General features: G+C 48.2%; 1 protein-coding gene across 1 annotated transcript in view; it reads right to left on the bottom strand.

Annotated features, from left to right (window-relative positions):
• The window catches only part of fgf16 (fibroblast growth factor 16), a 61801-nt gene extending 47560 nt beyond the window's left edge, over positions 1-14241 (bottom strand). The window contains exon 1 of the mRNA XM_045719404.2: positions 13912-14241. Within this exon, the coding sequence (XP_045575360.1) occupies positions 13912-14185 (274 nt within the window). The 5' untranslated portion in view covers positions 14186-14241. The remainder of the gene's footprint in view (positions 1-13911) is intronic.
• Between the last annotated feature and the right edge of the window lie 659 nt (positions 14242-14900).

Raw genomic sequence — 14900 nt, 5'->3', positions numbered from 1 at the left:
TTCATTAGAGTTAACATCACCTCAGATTGCAGCCCAAATAAATGCTTCACAGAGTTCAAGTAACAGACACATTTCAATATCAACTGTTCAGAGGAGACTGCGTGAATCAGGCCTTCGAATTGCTGCAAAGAAACCACTACTAAAGGACACCAATAATAAAGAAGAGACTTGCTTGGGACAACAAACACGAGCAATGGACATTAGACCGGTGGAAACCTGTCCTTACTCTGCGTCTTTGTGAGACGAAGAGTAAGTAAATGTATGATCACCTCATGTGTGGTTCCCACCGTGAAGCATGGAGGAGGAGGTGTGATGTTGTGGGGGTGCTTTGCTGGTGACACTGTCAGTGATTTATTTAGAATTCAATGCACACTTAACCAGGATGGCTGCCACAGCATTCTGCAGTGATACGCCATCTCATCTGGTTTGGGCTTAGTGGGACTATCATTTGTTTTTCAACAGGACAATGACCCAACACACCTCCAGGCTGTGTAAGGGCTATTTGACCAAGAAGGAGATTGATGGAGTGCTGCATCAGATAACTTGGCCTCCACAATCACCCAACCTCAACTCAATTGAGATGGTTTGGGATGAGTTGGACCGCAGAGTAAACGAAAAGCAACAAACAAGGGATCAGCATATTTTGGATCTCCTTCAAGACTGTTGAAAAAGCATTCCAGGTGAAGCTGGTTGAGAGAATGACAAGAGTGTGCAAAGCTGTCATCAAGGCAAAGGGTGGCTACTTTGAATAATCTAAAATATATTTGGATTTGTTTAACACTCTTTTGGTTACTACATGATTCCGAATGTGTTATTTCATAGTTTTGCTGTCTTCACTATTATTCTACAATGTAGAAAATAAAGACAAACCCTTGAATGAGTATGTGTGTCCAAACTTTTGACTGGTACTGTATGTCAGAGAGGGGGACTCCCTTAAGCAGTGCCCAGGAGGTGGCAACTCCCTTAAAGCAGTGCCCAGGAGGTGGCAACTCCCTTAAAGCAGTGCCCAGGAGGTGGCAACTCCCTTAAAGCAGTGCCCAGGAGGTGACAACTCCCTTAAGCAGTGCCCAGGAGGTGGCAACTCCCTTAAAGCAGTGCCCAGGAAGTGACAACTCCCTTAAAGCAGTGCCCAGGAGGTGACAACTCCCTTAAAGCAGTGCCCAGGAGGTGGCAACTCCCTTAAAGCAGTGCCCAGGAGGTGACAACTCCCTTAAAGCAGTGCCCAGGAGGTGACAACTCCCTTAAGGCAGTGCCCAGAAGGTGGCAACTCCCTTAAAGCAGTGCCCAGGAGGTGACAACTCCCTTAAAGCAGTGCCCAGGAGGTGGAAACTCCCTTAAAGCAGTGCCCAGGAGGTGGCAACTCCCTTAAAGCAGTGCCCAGGAAGTGACAACTCCCTTAAAGCAGTGCCCAGGAAGTGACAACTCCCTTAAAGCAGTGCCCAGGAGGTGGCAACTCCCTTAAAGCAGTGCCCAGGAGGTGACAACTCCCTTAAAGCAGTGCCCAGGAGGTGACAACTCCCTTAGGCTGATCAGAGCGACGGATCGCCTGAGTCTGCTCCACGTACGCGTTTAGGGATCTCACAGGACACAGAGAGCATCAACATCCTGAAGGGCATGGAGGTGGACAAGGCTTTTCCACTTTTCAAGTTCAAAATAAATATATATTTCACCTTTATTTAACCAGGTAGGCCAGTTGAGAACAAGTTCTCATTTACAACTGCGACCTGGCCAAGATTGCGACAAAAACAACAGCACAGAGTTACACATGGAATAAACAAACATACAGCCAATAACAAAATAGAAAGTCTATATATACAGTGTGTGCAAATGGAGTAAGGAGGTAAGGCAAAAAAATAGGCCAGAGTGGCGAAATAATTACAATTTAGCAAATAACACTGGAGTGATAGATGAGCAGATGAGGATGTGCAAGTAGAAATACTGGTGTGCAAAAGAGCAAAAAAGTTAATAAAAACAATATGGAGATGAGGTAAGTAATTGGTTGGGCTATTTACAGACGGGCTGTGTACAGCTGCAGCGATCGGTTAGCCGATGCCGATGACAGCCGATGCTTGAAGTTAATGAGGGAGATATAAGTCTCCAACTTCAGTGATTTTTTTCAATTCGTTCCAGTCATTGGCAGCAGAGAACTGGAAGGAAAGGCGGCCAAAGGATATGTTGGCTTTGGGGATGACCAGTGAGATATACCTGCTGGAGCGCGTGCTACGGGTGGGTGTTGTTATCGTGACCAGTGAGCTGAGCTTTACCTAGCATCGACTTGGAGCCAGTGGGTCTGGCGACGAATATGTAGCGAGGGCTAGCCGACTAGAGCATACAGGTTGCAGTGGTGGGTGGTATATGGTGCTTTGGTAACAAAACGGATGGCACTGTGATAGACTGCATCCAGTTCGCTGAGTAGAGTATTGGAAGCTATTTTGTAAATGACATCGCCGAAGTCGAGGATCGGTAGGATAGTCAGTTTTACGAGGGTATGTTTGGCGGCGTGAGTGAAGGAGCCTTTGTTGTGAAATAGGAAGCCGATTCTAGATTTAATTTTGAATTGGGCATGTTTAATGTGAGTCTGGAAGGAGAGTTTACAGGCTAGCCAGACACCTAGGTATTTATAGTTGTCCACATATTCTAAGTTAGAACCGTCCAAAGTAGTGATGCTTGTCGGGCGGGCGGGTGCGGGCAGCGAACGGTTGAAGAGCATGCATTTGGTTTTACTAGTGTTTAAGAGCAGTTGGAGACCACGGAAGTATTGTTGTATGGCATTGAAGCTTGTTTGGAGGGTTGTTAACACAGTGTCCAAGGAAGGGCCAGATGTATACAGAATGGTGTCGTCTGCGGAGAGGTGGATCAGGGAATCACCTGCAGCAAGAGTGACATCATTGAAATATACAGAGAAAAGAGTTGGCCCGAGAATTGAACCCTGTGGTACCCCCATAGAAACTGCCAGAAGTCCGGACAACAGGCCCTCTGATTTAACACACTGAACTCTATCTGAGAAGTAGTTGGTGAACCAGGCGAGGCAGTCATTTGAGAAACCAAATCAAATCAAATTTATTTGTCACATACACATGGTTAGCAGGTGTTAATGCAAGTGTAGCAAAATGCTTGTGCTTCTAACCAAGGCTATTGAGAGTGCCGATAAGAATACGGTGATTGACAGAGTCGAAAGCCTTGGCCAGGTCGATGAAGACGGCTGCACAGTACTGTCTTTTATCGATGGAGGTTATGATGTCGTTTAGTACCTTGAACGTGGCTGAGGTGCACCCGTGACCAGCTCGGAAACCGGATTGCACAGCAGAGAAGGCACGGTGGGATTCGAAATGGTCAGTGATCTGTTTATTGACTTGGCTTTCGAAGACTTTAGAAAGGCAGGGCAGGATGGATATCGGTCTATAACAGTTTGGGTCTAGAGTGTCACCCCCTTTGAAGAGGGGGATGACCGCGGCAGCTTTCCAATCTTTAGGGATCTTGGACGATACAAAAGAGAGGTTGAACAGGCTAGTAATAGAGGTTGCAACAATGGCGGCGGATAATTTTAGAACGAGCGGGTCCAGATTGTCTCGCCCGGCTGATTTGTACGGGTCCAGGTTTTGCAGCTCTTTCAGAACATCTTCTCTCTGGATTTGGATGAAGGAGAATCTGGGGAGGCTTGGGCAAGTAGCTGCGGGGGGCGCGGAGCTGTTGGCCGGGGTTGGAGTAGCCAGGTGGAAAGCATGGCCAGCCGTAGAGAAATGCTTATTGAAATTCTCAATTATCGTGGATTTATCGGTGGTGACAGTGTTTCCTAGCCTCAGTGCAGTGGGCAGCTGCGAGGAGGTGCTCTTGTTCACCATGGACTTTACAGTGTCCCAGAACTTTTTGGAGTTTGTGCTACAGGATGCAAATTTCTGTTTGAAAAAGCTAGTCTTTGCTTTCCTGACTGACTGCGTGTATTGGTTCCCGACTTCCCGGAAAAGTTGCATATCGCAGGGACTATTCGATGCTAATGCAGTCCGCCACAGGATGTTTTTGTGCTGGTCAAGGGCAGTCAGGTCTGGAGTGAACCAAGGGCGATATCTGTTCCTGGTTCTACATTTATTGAATGGGGCTTATTTAAGATGGTGAGGAAGGCACTTTTAAAGAATAACCAGGCATCCTCGTCTGATGGGATGAGGTCATTATCCTTCCAGGATACCCGGGCCAGGTCGATTAGAAAGGCTTGCTCGCTGAAGTGTTTCAGGGAGCGTTTGACAGTGATGAGGGGTGGTCGATTGACCCGTATATTTAATTTAAAAATGGAAAAAGAGATTGAAAAGAAATTTAAAATAATGCAACAAAAAAAAAGACGAAAAATACAAAAAAGTAATACCCCGTCTGCTACGCCATCTTGGAAAGTTGGATACAGTTCATTGGAGAACTTGAGGCACTGAGGAATGTACACTGCTGTTAGGTTCTGAATGAATATCCAGAGGTTTCAGAAGCCCAGAATGGAGCTTCTGAATATCAGCTGATGAACAGTCCGCTTCACTCTCAGCGCTCTCTGAGCCGTGGCTCGCTTACAGGTGTAGTAGACCTGTGATTTAAAAAAAAAAATGAACAGACAACAAAACATTGCAGAGCTTTGCGAAGCTTTGGACGTTAATAAGGTTTGACTCGGTGATCACCCCATACAACTTCTGGAGAGCAGCAGTGTTTAGAGCTAGATAACACACAGTCTGTCCTAGCCTGGGTGACTAGCACAGTGTTTAGAGCTAGATAACACACAGTCTGTCCTAGCCTGGGTGACTAGCATAGTGTTTAGAGTTAGATAACACACAGTCTGTCCTAGCCTGGGTGAATAGCATATAGAATAGAAATATAACCAACTCTATCCATTACCTAGAAGACTGTCCTGGGAACTGTCGCAATAGGACGCTAAACAACACAAGTCTCCCACTATGTACAATTATGTTGGCATGATACTGATCTAGGGACAGGGCTACTGTTACCCTCCTGATGGCTGCGTGGGCCGTTGCCAAGCTACGCCGTGACTAGTAGGAGGGTCGCCATGGAAGCACGGGGCGCTGGCCCGGGTGGAGCCGCCGCGGGTCCAGTTCTTGGTGTTAGTAGCAAATATTCATACGAGAACTTTGAAGGTTTGAGCCCCAAATGGAACCCTATTCCCTATATAGTGCACTACTTTAGACCAGAGCCCTATGGAACCCTATTCCCTATATAGTGCACTACTTTATACCAGAGCCCTATGGAACCCTATTCCCTATATAGTGCACTACTTTATACCAGAGCCCTATGGAACCCTACTCCCTATATAGTGCACTACTTTATACCAGAGCCCTATGGAACCCTATTCCCTATATAGTGCACTACTTTAGACCAGAGCCCTATGGAACCCTACTCCCTATATAGTGCACTTTTGACCAGGGCTCATAGCACTCTGATAAAGTGAGGTGCGTCCCACTCGTTCTAGGTGTTTCTCTCTCTGAGGTGCGTCCCAAATGGCACCCTATTATTCCCTTTATAGTGTGCTACTTTTGACCAGAGCCCATAGACAGAACATATTGAATGTTTTTCCCACAGTATTTGGTCTCTACCTGAAACCTGAACAAGGATGTTTTCTATTAGTTTATATAAACTGGATAAACACTATCACAGCTGACTGTTTATTGGTGTTTAACGTCCGGTCCTCCCCTGGCCAGGACACAACAACACCCGGGCTGTGGTCCAAATGTAGTGCACTACTTTTGACCAGGGCAATAGGATGCCATTTGGAGACGCAAACAGCCTCGTCCTGCTCCCTAATCCTCTACGATGATGCTGGCAGGGAATGAAAGGGCAGAACTCGCTGATCCTCTACGATGATGCTGGCAGGGAATGAAAGAGCAGAACTCTTTGATCCTCTACGATGATGCTGGCAGGGAATGAAAGAGCAGAACTCTCTGATCCTCTACAATGATGCTGCCAGGGAATGACAAGAGCAGCTCTCTCTGATCCTCTACAATGATGCTGGCAGGGAATGAAAGAGCAGCTCTCTCTGATCCTCTACGATGATGCTGGCAGGGAATGAAAGGAAGAACTCTCTGATCCTCTACGATGATGCTGCCAGGGAATGAAAGGGCAGAAATCTTTGATCCTCTACGATGATGCTGCCAGGGGAATGAAAGGGAAGAACTCTCTGATCCTCTACGATGATGCTGCCAGGGAATGAAAGAGCAGCTCTCTCTGATCCTCTACGATGATGCTGGCAGGGAATGAAAGAGCAGAACTCTCTCTGATCCTCTACGATGATGCTGGCAGGGAATGAAAGGGCAGCTCTCTCTGATCCTCTACGATGATGCTGGCAGGGAATGAAAGGGCAGAAATCTTTGATCCTCTACGATGATGCTGCCAGGGAATGAAAGGGAAGAACTCTCTGATCCTCTACGATGATGCTGCCAGGGAACCCTCCCTCTCTTCTCTCTCCCAGCCTCCCAGCACGGACACCTGCTCTAACCCAAAGTGAAGCCAGAATCAAACACCTTCCTGGTGTGGGCAGACCACCCAGCCCTGTTTATCCCTACTCAGCCCTGTTTATCCCTACTCAGCCCTGTTTATCCCTACTCAGCCCTGTTTATCCCTACTCAGCCCTGTTTATCCCTACTCAGCCCTGTTTATCCCTACTCAGCCCTGTTTATCCCTACCCAGCCCTGTTTATCCCTACTCAGCCCTGTTTATCCCTACTCAGCCCTGTTTATCCCTACTCAGCCCTGTTTATCCCTACTCAGCCCTGTTTATCCCTACTCAGCCCTGTTTATCCCTACTCAGCCCTGTTTATCCCTACTCAGCCCTGTTTATCCCTACTCAGCCCTCCTCAGCCCTGTTTATCCCTACTCAGCCCTACTCAGCCCTGTTTATCCCTACCCAGCCCTGTTTATCCCTACTCAGCCCTGTTTATCCCTACTCAGCCCTGTTTATCCCTACTCAGCCCTGTTTATCCCTACTCAGCCCTGTTTATCCCTACTTAGCCCTGTTTATCCCTACTCAGCCCTCCTCAGCCCTGTTTATCCCTACTCAGCCCTGTTTATCCCTACTCAGCCCTGTTTATCCCTACTCAGACCACCCAGCCCTGTTTATCCCTCCTCAGCCCTGTTTATCCCTACTCAGCCCTGTTTATCCCTACTCAGCCCTGTTTATCCCTACTCAGCCCTGTTTATCCCTACTCAGCCCTGTTTATCCCTACTCATCCCTCCTCAGCCCTGTTTATCCCTACTCAGCCCTGTTTATCCCTACTCAGCCCTGTTTATCCCTACTCAGCCCTGTTTATCCCTACTCAGCCCTGTTTATCCCTACTCAGCCCTGTTTATCCCTACTCAGCCCTGTTTATCCCTACTCAGCCCTGTTTATCCCTACCCAGCCCTGTTTATCCCTACTCAGCCCTGTTTATCCCTACTCAGCCCTGTTTATCCCTACTCAGCCCTGTTTATCCCTACTCAGCCCTGTTTATCCCTACTCAGCCCTGTTTATCCCTACTCAGCCCTCCTCAGCCCTGTTTATCCCTACTCAGCCCTGTTTATCCCTACTCAGCCCTGTTTATCCCTACTCAGCCCTCCTCAGCCCTGTTTATCCCTACTCAGCCCTGTTTATCCCTACTCAGCCCTGTTTATCCCTACTCAGCCCTGTTTATCCCTACTCAGCCCTCCTCAGCCCTGTTTATCCCTACTCAGCCCTGTTTATCCCTACTCAGCCCTGTTTATCCCTACTCAGCCCTCCTCAGCCCTGTTTATCCCTACCCAGCCCTGTTTATCCCTACTCAGCCCTGTTTATCCCTACTCAGCCCTGTTTATCCCTACTCAGCCCTGTTTATCCCTACTCAGCCCTGTTTATCCCTCCTCAGCCCTGTTTATCCCTACTCAGCCCTACTCAGCCCTGTTTATCCCTACTCAGCCCTGTTTATCCCTACTCAGCCCTGTTTATCCCTACTCAGCCCTACTCAGCCCTGTTTATCCCTACTCAGCCCTGTTTATCCCTACTCAGCCCTGTTTATCCCTACTCAGCCCTACTCAGCCCTGTTTATCCCTACTCAGCCCTGTTTATCCCTACTCAGCCCTGTTTATCCCTACTCAGCCCTGTTTATCCCTACTCAGCCCTACTCAGCCCTGTTTATCCCTACTCAGCCCTGTTTATCCCTACTCAGCCCTGTTTATCCCTACTCAGCCCTGTTTATCCCTACTCAGCCCTGTTTATCCCTACTCAGCCCTCCTCAGCCCTGTTTATCCCTACTCAGCCCTGTTTATCCCTACTCAGCCCTGTTTATCCCTACTCAGACCACCCAGCCCTGTTTATCCCTCCTCAGCCCTGTTTATCCCTACTCAGCCCTGTTTATCCCTACTCAGCCCTGTTTATCCCTACTCAGCCCTGTTTATCCCTACTCAGCCCTGTTTATCCCTCCTCAGCCCTGTTTATCCCTACTCAGCCCTGTTTATCCCTACTCAGCCCTGTTTATCCCTACTCAGCCCTGTTTATCCCTACTCAGCCCTCCTCAGCCCTGTTTATCCCTACTCAGCCCTGTTTATCCCTACTCAGCCCTGTTTATCCCTACTCAGCCCTGTTTATCCCTACTCATCCCTCCTCAGCCCTGTTTATCCCTACTCAGCCCTGTTTATCCCTACTCAGCCCTGTTTATCCCTACTCAGCCCTGTTTATCCCTACTCAGCCCTGTTTATCCCTACTCAGCCCTGTTTATCCCTACTCAGCCCTGTTTATCCCTACTCAGCCCTGTTTATCCCTACTCAGCCCTGTTTATCCCTACTCAGCCCTGTTTATCCCTACTCAGCCCTGTTTATCCCTACTCAGCCCTGTTTATCCCTACTCAGCCCTGTTTATCCCTACTCAGCCCTGTTTATCCCTCCTCAGCCCTGTTTATCCCTACTCAGCCCTGTTTATCCCTACTCAGCCCTGTTTATCCCTACTCAGCCCTGTTTATCCCTACTCAGCCCTCCTCAGCCCTGTTTATCCCTACTCAGCCCTGTTTATCCCTACTCAGCCCTGTTTATCCCTACTCAGACCACCCAGCCCTGTTTATCCCTCCTCAGCCCTGTTTATCCCTACTCAGCCCTGTTTATCCCTACTCAGCCCTGTTTATCCCTACTCAGCCCTGTTTATCCCTACTCAGCCCTGTTTATCCCTACTCATCCCTCCTCAGCCATGTTTATCCCTACTCAGCCCTGTTTATCCCTACTCAGCCCTGTTTATCCCTACTCAGCCCTGTTTATCCCTACTCAGCCCTCCTCAGCCCTGTTTATCCCTACTCAGCCCTGTTTATCCCTACTCAGCCCTGTTTATCCCTACTCAGCCCTGTTTATCCCTACTCAGCCCTCCTCAGCCCTGTTTATCCCTACTCAGCCCTGTTTATCCCTACTCAGCCCTGTTTATCCCTACTCAGCCCTGTTTATCCCTACTCAGCCCTGTTTATCCCTCCTCAGCCCTGTTTATCCCTACTCAGCCCTACTCAGCCCTGTTTATCCCTACTCAGCCCTGTTTATCCCTACTCAGCCCTACTCAGCCCTGTTTATCCCTACTCAGCCCTGTTTATCCCTATTCAGCCCTATTTATCCCTACTCAGCCCTACTCAGCCCTGTTTATCCCTACTCAGCCCTGTTTATCCCTACTCAGCCCTACTCAGCCCTGTTTATCCCTACTCAGCCCTGTTTATCCCTACTCAGCCCTGTTTATCCCTACTCAGCCCTGTTTATCCCTACTCAGCCCTGTTTATCCCTACTCAGCCCTACTCAGCCCTGTTTATCCCTACTCAGCCCTGTTTATCCCTACTCAGCCCTGTTTATCCCTACTCAGCCCTGTTTATCCCTACTCAGCCCTCCTCAGCCCTGTTTATCCCTACTCAGCCCTGTTTATCCCTACTCAGCCCTGTTTATCCCTACTCAGACCACCCAGCCCTGTTTATCCCTCCTCAGCCCTGTTTATCCCTACTCAGCCCTGTTTATCCCTACTCAGCCCTGTTTATCCCTACTCAGCCCTGTTTATCCCTACTCAGCCCTGTTTATCCCTCCTCAGCCCTGTTTATCCCTACTCAGCCCTGTTTATCCCTACTCAGCCCTGTTTATCCCTACTCAGACCTGTTTATCCCTACTCAGCCCTCCTCAGCCCTGTTTATCCCTACTCAGCCCTGTTTATCCCTACTCAGCCCTGTTTATCCCTACTCAGCCCTGTTTATCCCTACTCAGCCCTCCTCAGCCCTGTTTATCCCTACTCAGCCCTGTTTATCCCTACTCAGCCCTGTTTATCCCTACTCAGCCCTGTTTATCCCTACTCAGCACTGTTTATCCCTACTCAGCCCTGTTTATCCCTACTCAGCCCCGTTTATCCCTCCTCAGCCCTGTTTATCCCTACTCAGCCCTACTCAGCCCTGTTTATCCCTACTCAGCCCTGTTTATCCCTACTCAGCCCTGTTTATCCCTACTCAGCCCTGTTTATCCCTACTCAGCCCTACTCAGCCCTGTTTATCCCTACTCAGCCCTGTTTATCCCTACTCAGCCCTGTTTATCCCTACTCAGCACTGTTTATTCCTACTCAGCCCTCTTCAGCCCTACTCAGCCCTGTTCAGACCTGTACACTACCGGCTCTCTCTCTCTCTCTCTCTCTCTCTCTCTCTCTCTCTCTCTCTCTCTCTCTCTCTCTCAATTCAATTCAATTCAAGGGTCTTTATTGACATGGGAAACATATGTTAACATTGCCAAAGCAAGTGAAGTAGATAATAAACAAAAGTGAAATAAACGTATACAAACAAATGAACAGTAAACATTACACTCACAAAAGCTCCAAAAGAATAAAGACATTTCAAATGTCATATTATGTCTCTATACAGTGGTGTAATGATGTACAAATGGTTAAAGTACAAAAGGGGAAATAATTAAACATAAATATGGGTTGTATTTACAATGGTGTTTGTTCTTCAATGGTTGATCTTTTCTTGTGGCAACAAGTCACATCTTGCTGCTGTGGAATGCTCTCTCCCCCCTCTCTCTCTCTGTCTCTCTCTTTCCCCGTCTCTCTCTCCCATTTCTCTCTGTCTCTTTCTCCCTCTCTCCCCCCTCTCCCCCCCTCTCTCTCTTTCCCCGTCTCTCTCTCCCCATTTCTCTCTGTCTCTTTCCCATTCTCTCCCCACCAGTCTCTCTCTTCCCCTCGCTCTCTCTCTCTGTTTCTCTCTTTCCACATCTCTCTGTCTCTCTCTTTCCCCATCTCTCTCTCCCCATTTCTCTCTCTCCCCATTTCTCTCTGTCTCTTTCTCCCTCTCTCCCCACCACTCTCTCTCTTCCCATCTCTCTCTCGCCCCTCGCTCTCTCTTTCTCTCTCTGTCTCTCTCCCCCTCGCTCTTCTTTCTCTCTCTCTCTCTTCCCCTCTCTCTCCCCCCTCTCTCTCTTCCCCTCTCTCTCTCTCTCTCTGTTTCTCTCTTTCCACATCTCTCTGTCTCTCTCTTTCCCTATCTCTCTCTCTCTCTCTTTCACAATCTCTTTCCCCATCTCTTTCTCTCTCTCTGTCTATCTCTTCCCCATCACACACTCTCTCTAACCTCCCATCTCTCTCTCCATATCTCTCCCCATCTCTCTCTCTTTCCCATCAATCTCTCTCTCTCTCCCCCCATCTCTCTCTCTCCCCATCTCTCCCTCTCTCCCCATCTCTCTCTCTTTCCAAATCAATCTCTCTCTCTCTCTCCCCATCTCTCCCTCTCTCCCCTTCTCTCTCTTTCCCCCCTCCCATCTCTTTCTTCACATCTCTCCCCATCTCTCTCTCTTTCCCCATCAATCTCTCTCTCTCCCATCTCTCTCCCCAACTCTCTCTCTCCCCATCTCTCTTCCCCTCCCCCTAACTCTCTCTTTCTCTCTCTCGCCCCCTCGCTCTCGTTTTCTCTCCCCATCTCTCTCTCTAACTCTCCATCTCTCTCTCTCCTTCCCCATCAATCTCTCTCTCTCTCCCCATCTCTGTCTCTCCCCTTCTCTCTCTTTCCCCATCTCTCTCTCTCTCTCTTTCCCCATCTCCCTCTCTCCCTCTCTCCCATCTCTCTCTCTCCCCATCTCTCCCTCTCCCCATCTTCCTCTCTCTCTCTCCCATCTCTCTCTCTCTCCCCATCTTCCTCTCTCTCTCTCCCCATCTCTCTCTCTCCACCTCTCCCCATCTTCCTCTCTCTCTCTCTCTCCCCCTCTTCCTCTCTCTTTCTCTCCCTCCCCATCTCTCTCTCCCCATCTCTCTTTCTCTCTCTCTCTCTCTTTCTCTCTCTCTCCCTATGTCTCTCTCCCCCATCACTCGCTCCCCATCTCCCTCTCTGTCTCTCACCCTCTCTCCTCATATCTCTCTCTCTCTCCCATCACTCTCTCCCCATCACTCTGTCCCTCTCATCACTCTCTCCCCATCTCACTCTCTCTCCATCAATCTCTCCCCAACTCTCTCTTTCTCTCCCTGGCAGGCAGGCAGGCAGTGAGCCAAACAGAGAGGCTGCACCTGCAGAATGACTGCATGGACAAGACATGCAGAGAATGTGCATTTGTTCTCCGTGACCTCATGTGTCTGCGATAGTGATTGGAACCACACCTCCAATGATTCGTATTAATAGTAGAATTAGGAGAGAGAGAGCGAGCCGGTGTGTGGGCCAGGCGACAGGTCCCTTAGAACCAGTTAAACAGAGAAGCAGACACGGACCACAGCCTGTCCAGCTCTCTCTCTCAGGGGAGCCACCTGCTTGCCTGCCAGGTGCTCCAGCGCCCCGCTGAGGGTGGGTCGGACGGGGGGAAGGAAGGCATGTGGCTGTCCTGCTGACTGGATAACACACACACACACACACACACACACACACACACACACACACACACACACACACACACACACACACACACACACACACACACACACACACACACACACACACACACACTCACACACACACACACACACACACCAGAATTCCTTCAGCAATATGACTAATCATATTCTGAGCAGTGGGCCATAATAGGAATCAAATGGCCTGCAGTAAAATCCTTCTGTTACCGGTTCAATATGACACATCATCTGTTACCGGTTCAATATGACACATCATCTGTTACCGGTTCAATATGACACATCATCTGTTACCGGTTCAATATGACACATCGTCTGTTATGGTTCAATATGACACATCATCTGTTACCGGTTCAATATGACACATCATCTGTTACCGGTTCAATATGAGGTTCAATATGACACATCATCTGTTACCGGTTCAATATGACACATCGTCTGTTATGGTTCAATATGACACATCATCTGTTACCGGTTCAATATGACACATCATCTGTTATGGTTCAATATGACACATCATCTGTTATGGTTCAATATGACACATCATCTGTTACCGGTTCAATATGACACATCATCTGTTACCGGTTCAATATGACACATCATCTGTTACCGGTTCAATATGACACATCGTCTGTTATGGTTCAATATGACACATCATCTGTTACCGGTTCAATATGACACATCATCTGTTACCGGTTCAATATGAGGTTCAATATGACTCATCATCTGTTACCGGTTCAATATGACACATCGTCTGTTATGGTTCAATATGACACATCATCTGTTACCGGTTCAATATGACACATCATCTGTTACCGGTTCAATATGACACATCATCTGTTACCGGTTCAATATGACACATCATCTGTTACCGGTTCAATATGACACATCATCTGTTACCGGTTCAATATGACACATCTGGTACCGGAAAGACAGAGAAAGGTGCTCCTCTATCATCAAAGGCATCTCAACTCCTTGTGAAAAGAAACCCCGGCAAATAAATAACCAGGTGTCAAATTTAAAAGTTGTTGCAAAAGATGTTTCTCTTGGTCTTTGCACACAAAACCACACGAAGTTCACATGCAACTGGTAAAAACTCACCGAATCTGCTATGGTCTTGTCTTGTCCCGTACACGGTCCCGTTGGGGAATATCTCCAGCTGGAAGCCGGTCCGACAGTACAGCTGCCTCCGCCTCAGAATCCCTTTAAGGTGCTCGAAATCTGTCAGCGAGCCTCGCTGTAACCTCCCCTCAATCTGTCCCAGCCTCTCATCCAGTAACCCCGCTGGCGCCTCTGCCAAGGGCATACTTCCTAGTGCGGGGAAACTCTGTAAATCCAAGTCGAGTGTCCCTAGAAAGCTCCCAACCTCCGCCATGGCGCACAACTGAAGGGATCTGTTAATGCAATTAAAATGTCCGTTGAATCAAAGAAGTTTACCGTTCAACATAGGAAGTTAAATCCCATGCGCAAAACAAAACAACAAAAAAAAAGCCACGAAGGTATGTTACCCGGCGTAATGCGTAATTCACCTCCTCCTCTTCGGTAAATCGGTTCCTTTCTTTAATAATGACGTGTCCTTTACTACTCATCACTTAGATTGGTGTGTTTATCAGACGGACAGGCTGGTTATATACATAATGGATATTGAAACGCAAGCCACGCCTGGCTTGCATCCCCGCTTTGCGTGCCGCATCATGACTGACAAAATATATCGTTTCATTCCAACTTTGATTATTGTACGATGCTGCTGCAGCCTTTGTGGGTTTTTTTTCTCTCGCTCTGCCACTGCCTCGTCCTGCTGCCGCTGTAGGAGATCACTAGTCTTCTGAACTAACTATCCCAGCCAGTTACTCTTCACTCCGTACTAGGCTGTCCCCCCTTGCTCGGCTCTCTGTGTCTTTCTGCTGATAAAAAAACCACAACGGAAACAAGAGCAGGAAACTGGCGATAGTTTGTGATGTATTGAAATATGGAACAGATTCCGGAATGAAAGCCGCAGTCATCATTAAAACACCGATGGAAGTTGACACAGAGTTGATAAACTACGTGTTTCACTGCATCACGCTACTAAATTCAGAATCCATCCCCTA

This window comes from Salmo salar, chromosome 05 (genome assembly GCF_965601325.2).
Source record: "Salmo salar chromosome 05, fSalSal1, whole genome shotgun sequence".
Lineage (NCBI taxonomy): Eukaryota > Metazoa > Chordata > Actinopteri > Salmoniformes > Salmonidae > Salmo > Salmo salar.
Note: the sequence above shows the minus strand (reverse complement) of the source record. Positions and strands in the feature narration are given on the sequence as shown.